The 19682-nt window shown below is 36.7% G+C and overlaps 1 protein-coding gene across 1 annotated transcript in view; it reads left to right on the forward strand.

The window, feature by feature from the left end:
* The window catches only part of MORC3 (MORC family CW-type zinc finger 3), a 40692-nt gene that overhangs the window by 12701 nt on the left and 8309 nt on the right, over window positions 1-19682 (forward strand). The window contains exons 5-14 of the mRNA XM_055313612.1: window positions 163-311; window positions 1798-1945; window positions 4895-5023; window positions 5235-5354; window positions 8510-8607; window positions 12908-13012; window positions 14623-14745; window positions 14852-14926; window positions 15839-15884; window positions 17424-17587. Coding sequence (XP_055169587.1) covers window positions 163-311; window positions 1798-1945; window positions 4895-5023; window positions 5235-5354; window positions 8510-8607; window positions 12908-13012; window positions 14623-14745; window positions 14852-14926; window positions 15839-15884; window positions 17424-17587 — 1157 coding nt within the window. The remainder of the gene's footprint in view (window positions 1-162; window positions 312-1797; window positions 1946-4894; window positions 5024-5234; window positions 5355-8509; window positions 8608-12907; window positions 13013-14622; window positions 14746-14851; window positions 14927-15838; window positions 15885-17423; window positions 17588-19682) is intronic.

Consider the following 19682-nt stretch of genomic DNA (forward strand, 5'->3'; position numbering starts at 1 on the left):
AATCATAATGAACTTGCTCATAATTCATCTTTCTTGGTGTTCATCTGAAATCAAATTGCAGTTTTAAAACTTAGGAAATAGTTATCTGTTATTTAAGTTTGAGTTTTCATATTGTAATTGTGAAAAATATGTTTTTGGTCTGAGTCTTTAACTTAGGATATACGACAGATGATAAATTTAGCAGAATCAAAAGCAAGCCTTGCAGCGATTCTGGAACATTCTCTATTTTCTACGGAACAGAAATTACTGGCAGAACTTGATGCTATTATGGGTAAGAAGGGGACAAGGATCATCATTTGGAACCTTAGAAGGTAAATGTAGAGCTCAGCGAGTAGTTTCGCATTTGGGAAGGAAATTGCTTGTGCAGGAGTGGTTTTCTTACATTTATCCATTGTTACACAGAGTAGAAATATATTGGAAGGTACTCATTTTTTGGCATAGGTAATGATTTGTCTTTTCCAAGTGTGTTTTATTGAGCAGCTTTGGCTTCCATTAGAGATAATTTCATATTATTAAAACTAAATTTCCTAGCCCTGCCATTCAGTATTCATAGAGCTCAATTCTCTTTTTTATACTCAAAAAGAAAGGAGAAGAAAATATCTCAGCCAATAAACCCTAGCTTGTGTAAGTTAGGAAGAGAAATATTTGTCTATTACTTAAAGCTAAGCATAGTTTAATAGGTGGTGAGAAAAGTATTGTAAATGAGACCTCTGTATTGCTCAAGATTGTAGTCCTTTATCATTGTGAGGATAAAATCATTTGCAAATAAGATTTTTTTTAAAAAAACTTGGGATGGATGCGTAATGTTGAGGTATCTAGATATAAGAATGATAGGAATAAAGTATAAATTGAGTGGTGAGCCTAAAATACTTTCAATCTTTTCTGATCTGTATTCCCTTTTTTCTTGCTTTTGCTGTCATGCCCCTCCCATCCTCACTCCTCTTTTTTAATTTGCACTTTTTATTTTCAGATATCTATAGATTCATAACGCACAAATCTCATATACCCTTTACCCAGTTTCCCCCAAAGGCAGCATCTTGCAAAACTATAGTATGTAAGTGTTGATAGCAACATTGATAGAGTCAAGAGACAGGACATTTTCATGGAGAGAGGACATCATGATCCCTCATGTTGGCATTTTATATCCACACCCACTCCCTCCTTAATCCCTGACAAACCTCTGAAACGTTTTCCATTTCTGTAACTTTGTCATTTCAAGAATGTAATATGAATAGAATCCTACAGTGTGAAAGTTTTGGGGATTAGCTTTTTTCATTCATCATTTTTCCCTGGAGGTTGATCTAGGTTCTTGTGTGTGTCAGTAGTTTGCTTCCTTGTCCTTGCAGAGTAGTAGTATATCGCATAGATGGGCCATCATTTGTTTAACCATTTACCAGTTAAAGCACATTTTACCATTTTGAGTTATTACAAATAGAGCTGTAAACATTTGTGTATAGGTTTTGGTGGGAATAGAATCTTCTTTTTTCTAAGATAAATGCCCAAGAGTGTAATTGCTGGGTCATGTGGTAGTTGCCGGTTTCATTTTTTTAAGAAACTGCCAGAATGTTTTTCAGAGTGGCTTTACTAGCTGACATCCTGCCAGCAGTGTGTGAATGTATACAGTTTTCCCACATCTTCCTATATTTCTTTTCTTTTGTTTTTCCCTTGCTTTTGTCTCCCCTCTTCCCCCAGCCAGGACCCTATGGGTAGGTGTTTTGTTTTGTTAAATAAGTAAGTATATTTGCTTATATTTCTGTGAAGTTAAAATTTAGCTCCTTCAAAAAATTGTTTTTATAGCTACAAAAGTGCAACAGAGTTTGATTTTGATAAGGATAAATATGACATCAGAATTCCTGAAGATTTAGATGAGACAACAGGGAAGAAAGGGTACAAGAAGCAAGAGAGGATGGACCAAATTGCTCCTGAGAGTGACTATTCCCTGAGGGTATGTATTCAGCTCTCTTTCTGGACGTGAGAGAAATAATCAAATAATGGAAATTATTGCTATCCACTAGTGTTATACTGTCAGTAATTGCTAAGTAAAAGTATCTCCGGAACCAATTTAACTTTTCATGAGCAGACTGGTTGCTTTATTTGTTCAGAAAACAGTTATTTGGGATCCCTGGGTGGCGCAGCGGTTTGGCGCCTGCCTTTGGCCCAGGGAGTGATCCTGGAGACCCGGGATCGAATCCCACGTTGGGCTCCCGGTGCATGGAGCCTGCTTCTCCCTCTGCCTGTGTCTCTGCCTCTCTCTCTCTCCTGTGTGACAATCATAAATAAATAAAAATTAAAAAAAAATCTTAAAAAAAAAAAACCAGTTATTTATTTATTTATTTATTTATTTATTTATTTATTTATTTATTTTTAGAAAAACAGTTTTTTAATTGTAAAGTCACCAAATCTAACAGCACTTACAAGTCTTTCAGTGTGTGGTTAGATTATTTGAATTCAGAATACCAGAATCAGTACGTCCTCTGTGGTAGCCGTATTGATTAATTCAGGCAAAACCCCCAAATTCAGAGTATTTCTTTTTTTAGTTTAAAATATTCTAGGACACACATCTTAGTTAATATTCTAAAGCGATAAATTATGTACAGACTACAGATGATACACATTAATAGTTTTATGATAAATATCTGATATTTGACCTTAGGAATATTTTTGAGATGGAAGAAATTAATACTCCGTTTAAAATATTGATATGATACTAAGAATATCGTTTCTTTTTTTTTTTTTTTTTTTTATGATAGTCACACAGAGAGAGAGAGAGAGAGAGAGAGAGAGACAGGCAGAGACATAGGCAGAGGGAGAAGCAGGCTCCACGCACTGGGAGCCCGACGTGGGATTCGATCCCGGGTCTCCAGGATCGCGCCCTGGGCCAAAGGCAGGCGCCAAACCGCTGCGCCACCCAGGGATCCCAAGAATATCGTTTCTTAGTCACTATGATAATGCATATAACACTAACTTCCCTTTATTTTTGTGCTAAGATGATTTAATAACCACAGGCTGAGGATACATGTGATGTTTATACATTTACAACTTTTTGAGACCCTAGCAGTTGCATACCCCAGTGTGTTATTAAGTATGTCCTAGTTGTTTAGAAAGTCTTGCTCAATTATGAAACAGGTCCAGAGGCAGGCAGAGCAGGTAGTGTGGATTTAGTATACAAATGTTTTAAAATATCATTAATAAAATAAATAAAAGTATAAAATGTTTTAAAATATCAGTAATAAATTTTATAAATGACAAAATATCACTAATTTTGAAATCAGGAGTTGGGGAAAAAAGAGAAATGTTCAAATTTTAGTTCTGTGTTGAAACTTTGATCTGGCTTTGTGTTATTCAGTTCATTTCCTTAGAGACAAAGCTTGGAGGCAGGCAAAGAATGATATATTTTAACATGTTTTAGGATGCAGATTTCAGTCAAGATTGTAAAGTGTCTAAACCTTTTTTCCTTTTTTTTTTTTTTAAAGACTGACTTATTTAAGAGAGAGTGCATATACACATGGAGGGAGGGGCAGAGGGAAAGAGAGAATCCCAAGCAGACTCCCAAGCTTGCCTCACTCCTAGGACCCTGAGTTGATGACTTGAACCGAAATCAAGAGTTGGCTGCTTAAATGATTGAGCCACCCTGGCACTCCAGTATCTAAACTTTCGTACTTTCAGAATTGAAAACACATTTAAGAAGATTAGTACTGATTGTTACAGTTCAATTTTTAAGAAATACTGAACTCGTCTACTTGGCTACAGTTTTGGTATATTGTTAATATTTACCTTTTCAGGGATCCCCGGGTGGCGCAGCGGTTTGGCGCCTGCCTTTGGCCCGGGGCGCGATCCTGGAGACCCGGGATCGAGTCCCACATCGGGCTCCCGGTGCATGGAGCCTGCTTCTCCCTCTGCCTGTGTCTCTGCCTCTCTCTCTCTCTCTCTCTCTCTCTCTCTGTGTGTGTGACTATCATAAATAAATAAATAAATTAAAAAAATATTTACCTTTTCAGACATGTAATAGACCCTTTTGTCTGTATTGGATTTTGCTTGTTATTTTTGCCTAAATAAAATTTATCATTACTTTTATTTTTTTTATTTTTTTTAATTTTTATTTATTTATGATAGTCACAGAGAGAGAGAGAGGCAGAGACACAGGCAGAGGGAGAAGCAGGCTCCATGCACCAGGAGCCTGATGTGGGATTCGATCCCGGGTCTCCAGGATCGCGCCCTGGGCCAAAGGCAAGCGCCAAACCTCTGCGCCACCCAGGGATCCCTATCATTACTTTTAAACTGCAATAGCAATATATGTATTTGACAGAAGAGTCAGAAAATATAGTCCTTTTTTGTATATATGTATATTTTTAAAAAATTAAAATGAGATCATACCACATATGCTGTCTTGTAACTTTTAAAAAAATTTTATTTATAATTTAACATAACATCTATATAGGTCAATGGATTGTTTTCTGCAAACCATTTTACTGGCTATAGTATATCAAGTTTATTTTTAAGGAAAAGCAGTCAGGGAACCTGGGTGTTTCAGTTGGTTAAGCGTCTGCCTTTGGCTTGGGTCATGATCTCAGGCTGCTGGGATGGAGCCTCACGTTGGGCTCTCTGCTCAATGGGGAATCTGCTTCCCTTTCAGCCTCTCCCTCTACTCATGTGCACTCACTTGTTCCTAATATCTCTCTCTCTCGTTCAAATAAATAAAATTCCAAAAAATAAAAAGCAATCAAATATTAACTAGTAACAGTTTTATTATATATAGTCTATATTGTTGAAGAGTTCATGGGTTCTTTATCAAAGCAAAGTGGTTAAGTTTCTTTTTAAATACACATATCAGTAATGCTGAACAATTTGTAGGTAATTATTTGGGAAGGACAGATACTATTATGTGTCTTGGCAGGCTTACTGCAGTATTTTATACCTGAAGCCGAGAATGCAGATCATCTTACGTGGACAGAAAGTGAAGACACAGCTGGTTTCAAAGAGTCTTGCCTACATCGAACGTGATGTTTATCGACCCAAATTTTTAGTATCCTTTATTTTCCTTTCTATGAATCTGTATAAAGATACATTAATAAAGCGATTCCTCTTCCCCTTTCTCCTTTTATCCTGATACGGAGTCTAAATCCTCTCCAATTTGGCCCTTTTTTATACACTTTTGGGTTCATTAAGAAGCGACTTGGAAAGATTGGTTTGAGGGGAGTGAGATGGTGTGTTCAGAATTTTCCTTAACATTTAAGACTAAAACTGTGAGAATTACTTTTGGATTCAACTGCAGAAATAAAGACCATTATGGGATAATGATGTATCACCGAAATAGACTCATCAAAGCTTATGAAAAAGTTGGATGTCAGTTAAGGGTAAGTTTTATATCTGAAAATGTTTGTATCTTTCTTAAAAGTTAAAATACCATGTTATTGTGTCAAATGTGAAATAATATGCTTTGCTTAATAACTTTTAAATGTCAGTGTGGGGCACACCCTGGGTGGCTCGGCAGTTTAGTGCCGCCTTCAGCCCAGGGCCTGACCCGGGATCGAGTCCCACGTCAGGCTCCCTGCATGGAGCCTGCTTCTCCCTCTGCCTGTGTCTCTGCCTCTCTCTCTCTCTCTCTATCTCTATCTCTCATGGATAAATAAATAAAACCTTTAAAAATAAATAAATAAATGTCAGTGTGTTTAATAATGTTGGTAATGGCACTTGAACTTAGAGTGCTTTTATATTTCCCATTTGGTCCAAATAATCTTATGAGAGGGACAGAATATTTTGTTTTTGTTTTACAGAGGGTGAAATTGGGGCTAAGAAGTTAACTTGCCCTAGACCTACAACGAGTATGGATCTTAGATCCAGATCTTTTGACTGCATTTTTGTTTTGTTTTGTTTTAAATATTTTATTCATGAGAGACACACAGAGGCAGAGACATAGGCAGAGGGAGAAGCAGGCTCCCTGTGGAGGACCCTGTGCAGGACTCGATCTCAGGACCTTGGGATCACGACCTGAGCTGAAGGCAGACACTCAACCACTGAGCCACCCAGGCATTTCTTTTGATTGCATTTGGATATGGATCCCTGATTATTTCTGGGATGAAATTGGCTAGTTTTATTTAGTCCTGACTCAGTAGCCAGAAAAACAGGATCATATAGGTAATTTACTTTTCTGGAGTTAATTCCAAAATATATTATTAGAGCCTTCCTCCTAAACTACTTGCACTATTGTAGAATTCAAGTCAGGATGATGATCATTGTGCACTATACTAGTCTGTTCATCCTATACATGTTTTCGCAGAACGGCTTTTTAGGGGTGTATGTGTTAAGAATTCAGTGGTAAGTTCTGCAAATCAAGTTTGTTAAAAGTTTTGTTGAAGTCTAGGCATATTTTGTTTTCCAGGTTAATGGTTTTCTTTTTTCTTTTCTGTTTATCTTTTTTCATTCTAAATTCTTTATAGAATGATATAAGCTCTACACAGTATAATAGCGTGTGTTTTTCTTGAATATTACTCAATAGGAGTTGTAACTGTTACATATTTTACATGACACGAGCCCAGAATATAGCATTTTTGCAAGAATAAGCGAACTTTGTTGGGCTCCTCTTGGTAACCACTAATTTTAGTCAAAAGCTAAATATAGAATCTGGCAACTATGATATGAGGTGTCAATAACTTATTTAAAATGCTAATTTAATTTATAATTAGACTAGTAATGTGCATCAGAAATATTCTATAATTAAAGTTATTCAGTGTCGGGCAGCCTGGATGGCTCAGCAGTTTAGCGCCGCCTTCAGCCCGGGGCGTGATCCTGGAGACCCGGGATCGAGTCCCATATCAGGCTCCCTGCATGGAGCCTGCTTCTCCCTCTGCCTGTGTCTCTGCCTGCCCCCCCCCCCCCCTTTCTCTCTCTCTCTGTCTCTCATGAATAAATAAAGTCTTTAAGTAAAAATAAAAAAGTTACTCAATGTCACTGATAATTGGAATTGCATTTTTGGTGATAAGCTTTGTTTCTCAAGTGCTTAGGGATTCAAAATAACAGTATATCTGCAACAGAATGTAAATTATTTTTTCCTTTATCATTTATGAATCTGACTTAGGATACACAGCCCATTTTTCCAACCACTTAAATTTGTGGTGTATATAATTTCTGGTTAAGGTTAGCTTTGTGAAAGATAGGCTTTTGGAGCCAACTCTTACTGTATTTCTTCACCACGTGAAGGACTGGGCATAGTATTTGCATTCTGTGACTTCAGTAAACAGTTAAATAATTAGTGTCAGGTAACTGGTATGATTTGCCATGCTTAATGCTCAGAATAAAGATGATAAGATCCAGAGCTCTGTCTGGAGAGGAGTTATATACCACAAGTTGGAAGCATCAGAAAAAACTTCTTGGAGAAAGTGGCGATTGAGACAAGTCTAGGTTGATGTTATTGTGTTGAAAAGTCTGGCAGGGGTTTTCTAGGCAGAGAAAAATCTCTGCAAAGGAAGGGAAAGACTTTGGAGACTGACCTAATTGAGGGAGTAGCATGCTCTCCTGGAGTAAATGCTAAGTCAGGAGAGTGATGGGAGACAGCAATACGAGGCCAGAAAGAAGGAGAACAGGAACTACAAATTGAAGGATGTTGTGGTTTATTAATGATATGAGACAAGGAACTACTGGTAGTTTTTAATAGAGCACGGTAATGATTAGATTTGGATTATTTTGTCTATTTATGAAAATGTTCACTTTATTATTATTTTAACATTTTCCTTCTGTAGATTCAGCTACCATTGTGAACAAAATACACTTGTTAATCACATATAATCAGAATATATGAGTCATATACTTGGAGTTCAATATTTTAGCTAGCACCCTTTTAAAAATAACTTGAATCCAACTGACCTAGGTTTTTATCTCATCACCATTAGCAACTGCATGTGTAACTTGTGATAAATGATTTTAATTTTTATCTAGCAAACTTTTGGAATTTTATTGCTGGAATCTTTGCTGGTCACTGTGGATATAGAAAGAAATTAGTTGGGGTTTCCACTAAGAAATGCATCCCAATAGAGGGTAATCTTCGTTCTTTTGTAGAAAATTGGGGTGATAATATTTTTTTTTAAAGATTTTATTTATTTATTCATGAGAGAGAGAGAGAGAGAGGCAGAGACACAGGCAGAGGGAGAAGCAAGCTCCATGCAGGGAGCCTGACGTGGGACTCGATCCCAGGTCTCCAAGATCACACCCTGGGCCGAAGGCGGTGCTAAACCACTGAGCCGCCTGGGTTGCCCCTGGGGTGATAATATTTATCTAAATGGATATTTGGCAACAGTGGAAGTGGTTTTTAAGGAAGGCTCTAATATATTTAGGAATTAGCTTCTAGAAAAGTAAAATTACCTACCAAACACTGTTTTTCAATCTGAATTTCATTAAGAATCATGACATAAAATGTAGGAAAATGTTTCATATAAGTTATAAATCTTTATGGAAGAGCAATTATTTTGAGCATCATGTCTTATGCTTAAAACACCAATACCATTTTCTTTTTTAGGCAAACAACATGGGTGTTGGAGTAGTGGGAATTATAGAGTGTAATTTCCTAAAGCCAACTCATAATAAACAAGATTTTGATTATACTAACGAGTACAGGTATGAGACCTATTTAAGTCACTGACTTTTTACAGTTTATTTTGGAAATACTTTGATCTCTTTTCCTAAGCTGAAAATTTTTTTCTGTCTTGTGGATGCTTTTTTATTACAGAACTTTAAGAAAAGTGGTAGGTGAGAGGCTTGCATAGAAAACACACTTAGCCATCTTCTCTCAACCTAGGAATCATCAATAGAAATACATTCTTCCCTATCTTTATTGATGAAGTATCTCTGAAATTGATAGGAAAAATAGGGGATGTTCCTGCTTTCTTGATGTCAGCATTTATTGTATAATAAATATCGTCAAACTTTGTGCTTATTAATGGGAACTTTAAAGTTATTTAGTCCTCTGTACCTTAGAAGTACTCTGATCTTTTAAGAGTGATTAGAAGTCATAGAATGAATATGACCATCAGTTTTACTTGTAAATTTAGGAAGCACACTTTCCCTAATGAGCACATAGGATGGAGTAGAATGCAAAAGACAAAGATAATGCCATAGGCCTTTTTTTTTCTTTTCAAATAAAGAACTACTAAAAGTAGAAGGAAGAAGATAATAAAAAAAGCAAAATCGTTGTATTAGGAAACACATATAATACAGAAAATCGGTATGTACTCAGAGTTCACTCCTGAGGCAGAGGCTGCTCCTGTTAGTTGAACAGTGATAAATTAATGTAAAGAATTATTAACTGGGAGAGTAGAGAGTGATAACGAGAAGGAGTAAAAGAGGACAGTAGGTGTCCAGAACTAGTGATATAAAAGACCAACTTCCCTCAAGATGGAGAAAGAAGACTAGGAACTGGGAGAGGGCCCCCTGCCCCTAAAGTCAGAGATTCAGATCTTGTAGAGGTCATGACAAACATATAAACAGGCTACCTGCAAGTTTCTTGCCAGAAAAAGAAAGTCTGGCCAGTGCTGAACTGTAGATGTGATCTGCTGTTGCCAGAGGCTGAGTGGACTGGAGCTATTCTGCAGAGGAGACCTGTCTTTGCCCAAGGATGTGGGCACACTGGAACTGATCTCTGCTGCTGGAGGTTGTGGGCTGCTGGAGGGCAGAGCATGGCTAGAGAGCACAGCTGGAGCTTCTCTAGGGGCCATTTGGCTCCAGTCCTATAATAATTATATATACCAGTACCTGAAGGTCACATGTCTCACTATCACCTAGCAGGTTCATTGCCCTGTAAATCCAGTTCAGCATTCCTCAGGCTGCCAAAGGATAAATGTTTACATAATCAAGCTTCAGAATCATAAAATTGAGCAAAGAAGACTGGATTTGGAGCTGAGGGACAATAAGTTCATAACTGAAAAAAAATTAAAAAGCCCAAAGTTTGTTCTTTGACAAGATTAGTAAAGTCTATAGGTATCTAGCAATAAAAGGGGAAAAAGGAGAAAACAGAAATCATTAATATCAGAAATGAAAAGGAGACAGACACAAAAACATCAAAGAAATAGCATGAACAATTTTTTTACTGTCTTAGGTGATATGGACACGTTCCTTTAAAATTAAATCCATTTTTGGAAAACTTCCCACATACTAAGTTCAAACAGTTAAGGAGAACGTAGCACTGGTCCTACACAATCTTAAAGGTTTTATGAGGGCATGTAACTTTGGTAGTGAACTTTTGAATACATTACAAGAAAGGAAATTTATGTCCGTTTCATGATCAAGATATAAAAATTTTAATTAAAATAAGAGCAGGTACTGTCTAGTGATACATAATAAGGATAATTAGTACATTAAGCTGATTGGATTATATTCCAAGACAACATGGTGGTTTTAATATTTAAAAATCAATGTAAAAAAAATAAAAATCAATGTAGTTCATCACACCAATGTTAGAAAAGAAAAATCTCATGGTTATTTTCATAGGTACAGAAAAACCACTTGATAAATCACAGCACCCATTTGTAATTGTAATTCTTTTTTAAATTTGAGAGAAAGGGTATGCATGAGTGAAGGGGTGGTGTGCATAGGGTGGGGCAGATGGGAGAGGGAGAGAAAGAGACTCTCAAGCAGGTGTCTGTTGCAGAGCCTCACAGGCTTGATCCCACAACCTTGAGATCATGACCTGAGCCAAAGACTAAGCCACCCAGGTACTCTGCCCATTTGTAATTTAGGGAAGAAAAGGAACACCTAAAAAAACAAAACTCACCATTAACAGAAGGGCATATTAGCAATACAGAGAGAGCATTTACAGAAGCACTAAGCATCATTCCTCATGGTGAATTGTTAATAACTTTCTCCTTAAGGGTGAAAATGAGATAAGGATGTCTGCTCTCCACCATTGTTCTTGAGAAAATAGCCAGTATAATAAGGAAAGAAAAAGTAAAAGTTAAAAGAAATAAGACTTTTCTATATAAGATAGTATTAAGTATATAGAAAGTCCAAAATAATCTGCAAATTTAGAATTAATAAAGGAACAAGTAGTGTGTATTCTGGGGTTGCTGGATGAGAAGTATTCAGAAATCTGTTGTATTTCTGTTTACCAACAATAAAATCCAGAACATGAATTTAAAAAAATTTTTTTTTCAAAACATGAAATTTTTAACGAGTCATGGATAGTGTCCAAAAAATCAAGTGTCAGTATATAGTGTCAGTAATATATGCAGCATACACACTGAAAACTATGAAATACTGTGAAGTTTAAGCCCCAGATAAATAGACATGTCAGGTTCAAGAATTGGAGGGCTGAATATTATAAAATGTCAGTTTTTCTCTAAAATAATTGAATACAATTTCAGGTTTTTTAAAAAAAAATCCCTGCCAGTGTGTGTAGGTGTTGATATTAATAGGCTTATTCTAAACTTTATGTGGAAAGTCAGAAGACCTAAGATCGGTCTTAAAAGTCATTAAAAGAACGGCAAAGCAGGAAAACTTACCCTATTAAATACCAATGCTTGTAAAGCTACAGTAACTAAGTGTGGTATAAATGAAAAGATAAGCAGTCTAGTGAAATAGAAAAGCCCTAAATGATCACCCACTTTTTATACATTGGTGACCTGATTTATGACAAAGATTACATCATAGTATAGTAGGAAAATGATCATCTTTCCAAAAATGCTGGGTCAATTGGCTATTTGTATGGATAATATGACTCCTACCTCAAATGAGGCAAAAAATTGATACCTAATTTAGTCCTAAATGAGAACGACAAAAACAAAATAGGAACAAGATTTTATACCTAAAATGAGAAAGACAAAAACAGAAAAATGGAACAAGAGAATTTTCAAAACCGTTACTTTAGTTAAGCAGATTTTTAAAACAAGATGCAAAAAATATAATGTGCAAAATGGAAAAATTATTTAAAATGAGTAAGAGAATGTTGGCAGGATGTAGGGGATTTAGAGCTCCTGTACATTACTGGTGGGTATGAAAATTGATCATTTTTGAGAACTGAGTAGAACCAAACATCAGTGCTCACTTCTGTGACCCTGCCTTTGGACTCCTTGATATATTCTCAACAGAAACGGGTACATCTCTTGGACCGAGGAATAGCACTGATGAGAGAAAGGAATGAGGAATTGAAAACGTGAGGTACAGGGAAGATACGTCTGGGAGGGAAGATTCATTCTCATTTGGACTCTTAAATGTTCTGTGATTGTGGAGAAAAATTTAGTGGGAGATAATGGGTAGGGATAGGAATGTCTGGTTCGTCTGCCAGTGTAGAACTGAAAGTCTTGATATTTGAAAGCTATGTTAAATTCAGAATGTTACAGTGACTTTACCTTGGGTGTGCATAATTCTGGACAGTAGGTGCTTAACTCAAGTGCTTAAGTATGGCCTTGGATCCCACTGATTTCTTTTTTATTAATATCTTACTGGGGAAGAAGCAACAGTCTTAATTGTGGAACAGAGACTATTTTGAAGTATGCTTGCTGATAATGATTTCTGGACTTTATAAACTGAAAGTCTGAGTTCTAATTTGACAATTGAAGCATACAAGTTTATCCTTTGGGATTGAAATTCAGAGAGCCTGTGGTTCTCCCACTAATTGGTCTGCAACATACTTTCTCAACAGAGGTCATGAAATATTACTATTTGTATCTTCAAAGATGATTCTGACTCTGCTCTAAGAACTTATAGGTGTCCTTATAGAAAATTGCCATTAGAGCATTTTTTATTAACTATACCTTGAGGAGTCTGTGGTGTCCACATGATCACTACTAAGTCGTTTGTGCTCCTCAGTGTTTGACGTAGATTTGAGCTTTATCTTTATTTTTCTTAAGTTGATTGTATGATTTATTTTTTTCTTAATATTTTTTTCTTAAATCATAAATCTTATGATTTATTTTTTTTTTAGGCTGACAATAGCAGCACTAGGAGAAAAGCTGAATGATTACTGGAATGAAATGAAAGTGAAGAAAAATTCAGAGTATCCTCTAAATTTGCCAGTTGAAGATATTCAGTAAGTACATTAAAGAATAGCAACCCACTCTAATATCGAGAAGTGATATTGGAGGGTGTAGTGATGGTACGCAAACTTTGAACTAAGCCAGAGTAAGAAGTAAATTCTGCAAGTCCAGTCAGCACAACATGTGAAATAAGCCAGTGAATGTATACATTTATACATATACACAGAAGATTCACAAAGCAGTACTTAAGCTATATGCTGCATGCTGATATTTACTTCATTTAAAAAATGTACATCTTAACCCATTAAATTGATTTCATGATCCACTAATGAGTTGTATCTCATAGTTTGAAAAAACCTGGTCTTGTGTAATAGTATCATGAGTCTAAAGTCAGATTCTAGTTCTGGCTTAAAGAATGATGTGACGTTGAACATGTTACTTGGCCTCTTAATAAGCTTCCATTTTTTGACTCGGAAATTGGGAACATTAGTAGCACTCACTTACTGGAGTTTTAAGACAATAAAATATACCTGACAGGCATTCAGTACACGGTACCAATTCTGTGAATGAATGAATAATAATTGTGTGTACTGATGAAAAGACGAAGATACATAATGAAGAACAAAAAAAGATGGAATTCAGTGTATTAATTTCCCATTTTATTTTTTTAAAGTGTTCATATATATACACATGCATCATTCTGTAAGCATAGAAAACTATGCCAGGGTTTAAAAAAATGAATAGCTCCTGAAATCAGGGGTTTGTATTTTCTTTATAAATTTCTGGGGCATCTGTGTGGCTCAGTCAGTTGACCATCCAACTCGATTTTGGCTCAGGTCACGATCTCAGGGTGGTAAGGTTGAGCTCTGTGTCAGGCTCTGCCCTGAGTGTGGAGCCTGCTTAAGATTCTGTCTTTGCCTCTCCTTCTGCGCCCCCGCCCAAAATAAATAAATAAATACATTTCTGGATCGTTTGAGGTTTATGTAACTGTGTAAATGCATTTTTTAGAAATTAGATTTTAAAAAGTTACTGGTATTAAGATGTAGTCTTCATTTATTCAGTGAATTGTTGATAAATGTTAAATGTTAAATGAATACCTAAATTCTTCATAGCATCATTGTAATTATCAAATGATAAAACTATAAAGCATTTTATAAACTAAAAGAATATACAGATTCTAGGTATTCAGAGATATAGTGGTGGCTAATAATGTAAGAGTTATTAAAAATTGCTTAAGTTATAGCAATAACAGCTTGTCCATTTTCTGTTACTTGAGTGTTTTTTGTGCTAATAAATATAGGAGATTAGACATTGTAAATGCTGACTTGATGTGAATTTCAGAGCAAGGCTTTTGGAATCTTAAGTTGTTTGAGTTTTTATTTCCAGAGAACAATTTGAATAATATGCTATTAAGGAAGACATTTAAGTCTCTTTGTTTAAATTGGCCTGTTACTTTAACCTTTTGAAGGTAACCAAAATTTTTTTTTCCCAAAATTGTTTTTAAAAACGTAACTTGCTGTACAATAATTATGTCAGATGTTTCAGAAACAGAATTAAATAATAAAGGCCTTTTGTAGTAGAAATGATGTAGAAGATCTAATGAAGTGTGCTTAGCATCTGTATTTTCATACTAATATGATTTCATACTAATATTTTGTTGTAGGAAACGTCCTGATCAGACATGGGTTCAATGTGATTCTTGTCTAAAGTGGCGGAAATTACCAGATGGAATAGATCAGCTTCCAGAAAAATGGTATTGCTCCAATAACCCTGACCCACAGTTCAGGTACCATATAGTTGGTAGTACCCTTTTTGGAAAGGCAGAAAGTACTATTCAAGATGTATGAATAGGCGCTGGTGACGTGTTATTCCCATGTGATTTTTCTGACTAGAAATTGTGATGTTCCAGAAGAGCCTGAAGATGAGGATTTGGTGCATCCTACTTACGAAAAAACCTACAAAAAGAAGTGAGTGTTGTACTAATGTGTGATGGGGAAATAATGCCCAATTTATTAACAGCGGAGGCTGTGCAGCATTAGTTGATGCTTCTCCAAGATCAAGCTAGTACAACCCAGAAAAGATTATGACCCCAAAAAATTATGATGTGGATGTATAATATTGTGTACTTTTTTGGGTTTTGGAGTTTTTAAAGTTTTATACCGTGGATATCTGCTCTTTTTTTTTTACCTGCTATGTATTGCTGTCCTATCTGCAAGATAGCTTGCATACAGAATAGTTTGTCTTTTTTTGAGTCACACACAGATGAATCATAAGCGAGCATTGCCCACCATGAGCTTTTAGTCTTAACAGGGAAAGTGAGATATGTGCATTACTAATGAGAAGCTGACGACTACTAGAAGGCATAAACCAGTCCTGTTGGGAAGCCTATAAGGAGAGATGACTTCTGGTTGGGGATGGGAAGGGAAATACGGATCAGTAATAGGTCTTGAAGGATGGGTTAGATACGAATGTATGGGCATCGAATGATAGCCCTGGTGAACTGTAGGCTAGTATGCACACAGAGGCTGAGTTCATGCAGAACTTCCAGGCAGTTTCGATATAGAGTATGGTTTTTGAAGATCCAGCAGCAGGACTGTGAATAAAGAGGCTAATTAGAAACCTGGGACTGAGAATAATGCTGGTCGGGGTGGAAAGCTTAAGGCACACATTGGGCATTACAGAGATAAGAGGTGGAAAGCATTTCCCTGCTAAGGGCTTGCCACTGATGATAATGAAATGAAATTGAAGCAAAGTTTAGTATACATATCTGAGTGACTCAGTAGTAAAATGGCAAGTATGTCATTGAGAAACCAAATTGAAAAATAATTAAATTTAAATATATTAACTTTTCTCATCTTTTGTGTTTTTTCTTTCTTCAGAGACAAGGAAAAATTCAGGATCAGACAACCAGAAATGATCCCTCGGGTAATTAATGAAACCTTCCGTTTTATATCTGTGTCTTATATTGGGTAGTGGCTAGTTTAACAAATATTTTTAAAGCTTAGGAGTTATATAACAAATTGAAGTGATTTTGTTTATTCAGTTCACATACTCCTTTTCTTACATCCCTCCTTGTCCTCCTTCCTAGCCCAACAACTTCATTCAAAAACTGTTCAATCTTACCCTATTTAGTCGGACATCTTCTGAGGATAGGCAGGCATTAAGAATCTTACTATTGGGTACCTGGGTGGCTCATTCAATTAGGCATCCGACTCTTTGATTTTTGGCTCAGGTGATCTCAGGGTTGTGAGATGGAACCCCAAGTCGAGCTCTGTGCTGGGCATGGAGCCTGCTTGGGATTCTCACTCCCCTTCTTTTTCCCTCTGCCCCTCCCCTAGAAAAAAGAAAAAAAAAAAGAATCTTACTGTCACATAGGCAGTTAAGGAAAAGATCACAGGAAGCCTTGGGGAGGAAGCCTTGGGGAGCCATGTTCTAGTACTAACCTGGACCAAAGCTACAGTGTTTTTCTCTTTGTTGACCACTCTTCCATACTGGTGCTTTCTGGTGTTAAAGAGCTTTTTCTGAGTATATGGGTAGGCAGTTGTACTTACATAAGGAAGTTCTGGTTTACTGCAGATGTGTGTTTGCTTTTAGTTATATTGAAATGTTTTCTTACGTAAAGGGTGAAGGTTTTGAGGTGAGAACAGAGTTGATTGAAAAGGGGGCACCTGGGTGGCTCAATCAGTTAAGCATCTGCCTTCGGGTTGGGTCATGATCCTGGGGTCCTGGGATTGAGCCCTGGGTGGGGCTCCTTGCTTAGTGGAGAGCCTGCTTCTCCCTCCTCCCCACTTGTGCTCTTGTTATCTCTATCTCTCTCTCTCTCAAATAAATAAATAAAATCTTAAGAATGGGGTGAAAAAGAATAATGGGCTTACTTATTCTAAAGGCATTATCTTTGACTTTATTTTCAATTTCTTTCTCTTAGAAAAATGAATTTTTTTTGAAAAATGGATTTTTTAAAATATTTATTTAAATCTTTTTTTTTAACTAGGGGAGGGGCAAAGGTGGAGGGAGAAGTAGGTTCCCTGATATAGGGCTTGATCCCAGGACCCTGAGATGATGCTCAATTGACTGAGCCACCCAGGTGCCCCAGAAAAAAGAATTTTTAATTGTATTTTAGTAAGTCCTGTATGTATAGTACAGGCAGTAAATCTTGCCATAAAAGACCAGGTAGTAAGTACTTGCTTTGTGGGCCACATACAGTCTCTTGTTGCATATTCTTTGTTTTGTTGTTTTGTTTATACCTTTTAAAAATGCAGAATCATTCTTCCACTCACTTGCAGGTTGGATTTGATTATTGGCCTATTTGTGGCTTCTTGGTGTAGCATAAAGAATTTACATCTTTAGGATAGTTCTCAATGTTTTCTGGAATATGGGGAAAAGGGAAAATAATATCTCATGTTTAGGGGCATGGCATAGTAGAAAAAAAAAGACCTTTAGGATCAATTTTTTTTCTTCCAACAGATTAACGCTGAACTCTTATTTCGGACACCCCCCGTGTCAGGTCAAAGCTTTTCTCCTGTGAAGGAAAGTGTTCCAAGAGGACATCTTTCAGAAGTGGCAAATACTTATGCACCGAGACTTATAAATAATCATCGAGGTTCACCCCAGTCTGAACCTGAGAACAAGTCAGTGGCTAAAATATGTTTTTCCATTTAGGGAATAAATATTAAACAGAGCCTTTGGCAGTAATGCACTTCTGAGAAGTTGTAGTGTATATGCATGTAAAAAGTCTTAAGGATAAGTTAATTTGCTTTTATTATCTAAACCTGCTGCTGCCCCACTTACGTCACCTATTTAATCAATTTTTAAAATATCAGTTGTATTGTGGAATTTGATCAAATTTTCACCTCTGAAATTCTGTATAGTATGAAAATTTCTGCTTTTAAAATTGCCAATATCTTACGTAAAGAAAAACACGAAGCAATTAATGATACAATGCTATAGTGTTACCTGTGACCTAGAAGTTCTTAGCTTGTGGCAAGCTCTATATTTTGAATGAGTAGATGGAGAAGGAAGAAAGAAATGTATGAGTGATATGAAAATTGAACAATTAGCTCTCTGGACTGGAATGGTCAGGGAAGGTTTTGTGATGAGATAGTACTTGGTTTGGTTCCTTAGATTGAAAGCAATACTTTTTGCAGGAGGCCCATTCATAGGGAATAGAATGAATACAGGTGAAGAAGAAAACATGATGCCAGCAAACTGAGGAATCTGACTACACTAAGTCTTTTTGTTGAAAGATAAATTTTGAAACTAGGTTCCCTGAGATAGTGGAATGGGATTTTCTGAGAGGTTTTGTAACCCTTTCATTAAATTCTCAAAGGGTTGGGGGGGCGCCTGGGTGGCTCAGTTGGTCATGGGATCAACCTCTGAGTTAGGGCTCCCTGCTCAGTGGGGAGTCTGCTTCTCTCTCTGCTCCTCCCCCTGCTTGTGCACTCCCTCTCAAAATCTTTAAAAAAAAATTCTCAAAGGGATTTTTGGTGTCCAGAAGGATTAGAAATAACTGCTTTTATGCATATATACATCAGAAGGGTATGTTCTAAAATAGTTCACTGTTTGTAACCTTCATATTTGGGGGCTGGATTGCGACTTCACTAAAAATTTGTGTGAGTTTTTTTTTTTTTTTGTAACTAATCTCCATAATATTCTTGTTTTTCTTCTTGAAGATGGTTCTAAACAATGTAAGAAAAAGTAAAATCTGTAAAGTTTACAGATAAAAGATAATGGAACTTATTCTTTTTTTCTTTAAGGAGGGAGAGGCAGAGTGAGAAGGAGAGCAAGAGAATCTCAAACAGGTTCTACGTCCAGCCTGAGCCCAATGCGGGGCTCCATCTCACAATGCTAAGATCATGACCTGAGCCCAAATCCAGAGTCCTACACTTAACAGACTGAGCCACCCAGCTGCCCCTAGAATTTATTCTTTAAAGTGATTTAGTCCATCCAAGTAGAAGAGAAGAGAGAAATTTTTCATTAATTTTTAAAGCCTGAAGAATTTAAAATTTGAATTTAAAAAAAAAAAAGAAGCCTTTTTTTTTTTTTTAAATTAGATCTTTCAAAATAAAGCCAAAGACTGTGGAAAGGTGGTACCTAAACTAAGTCTTGGAAAAGATAAATAATAGTTACCAGTTACATAATTAACTCCATGGAACCCCAGGCATGCTCCAAACTTCGAAGCATTGGGTACTTCTTAAGGTAGAAGATGGGTGAGAATAAAAGGTTCGTTAAGGAAGAATAGTTCTCTAGACCTCTGTACAGCCTGCCAAGTCTGGCCACGTGGCTTTTCCTCCTCTGTCAGAAGGTAGAATGTTTTCCTTCTGGAGCACTTTGACTGCTGAAGATGTGGGTATTTTAAGAGGAGGGCTAAGGGAAAGTGAGTACTAAAGGGTGAGAACTCTGGCCCCAGTGGCCCTCATTGGGTCCTCAGGGGAAAAGCACTGGGTGGTGCTGAGTTTGAGCACCCTTTGCATTACGGGGCCAGCTCGCACCGCTTCTAGTTAGTCTCACTCTGAAACCTAAAGATAGGCTGAGATCACCAGATGTACAAACTGAAACAGGGAGCAGAGGAAACCCTGTGGAATTTACTGGGAGGTGGGGAGGGGTTGAACACACACATTTCTTGGAAAAGATAAGCAGGTGGAGGGTAGAAAAAGGAAAAGACAAGGTACAAGAGGGTCAACATCTAAATTAGGAAATTTCAGAATGGGAAATTGGAGGAAGCAA

The sequence above is a fragment of the Nyctereutes procyonoides genome, unplaced genomic scaffold (genome assembly GCF_905146905.1).
Source record: "Nyctereutes procyonoides isolate TBG_1078 unplaced genomic scaffold, NYPRO_anot_genome, whole genome shotgun sequence".
Taxonomy (NCBI): Eukaryota; Metazoa; Chordata; class Mammalia; order Carnivora; family Canidae; genus Nyctereutes; species Nyctereutes procyonoides.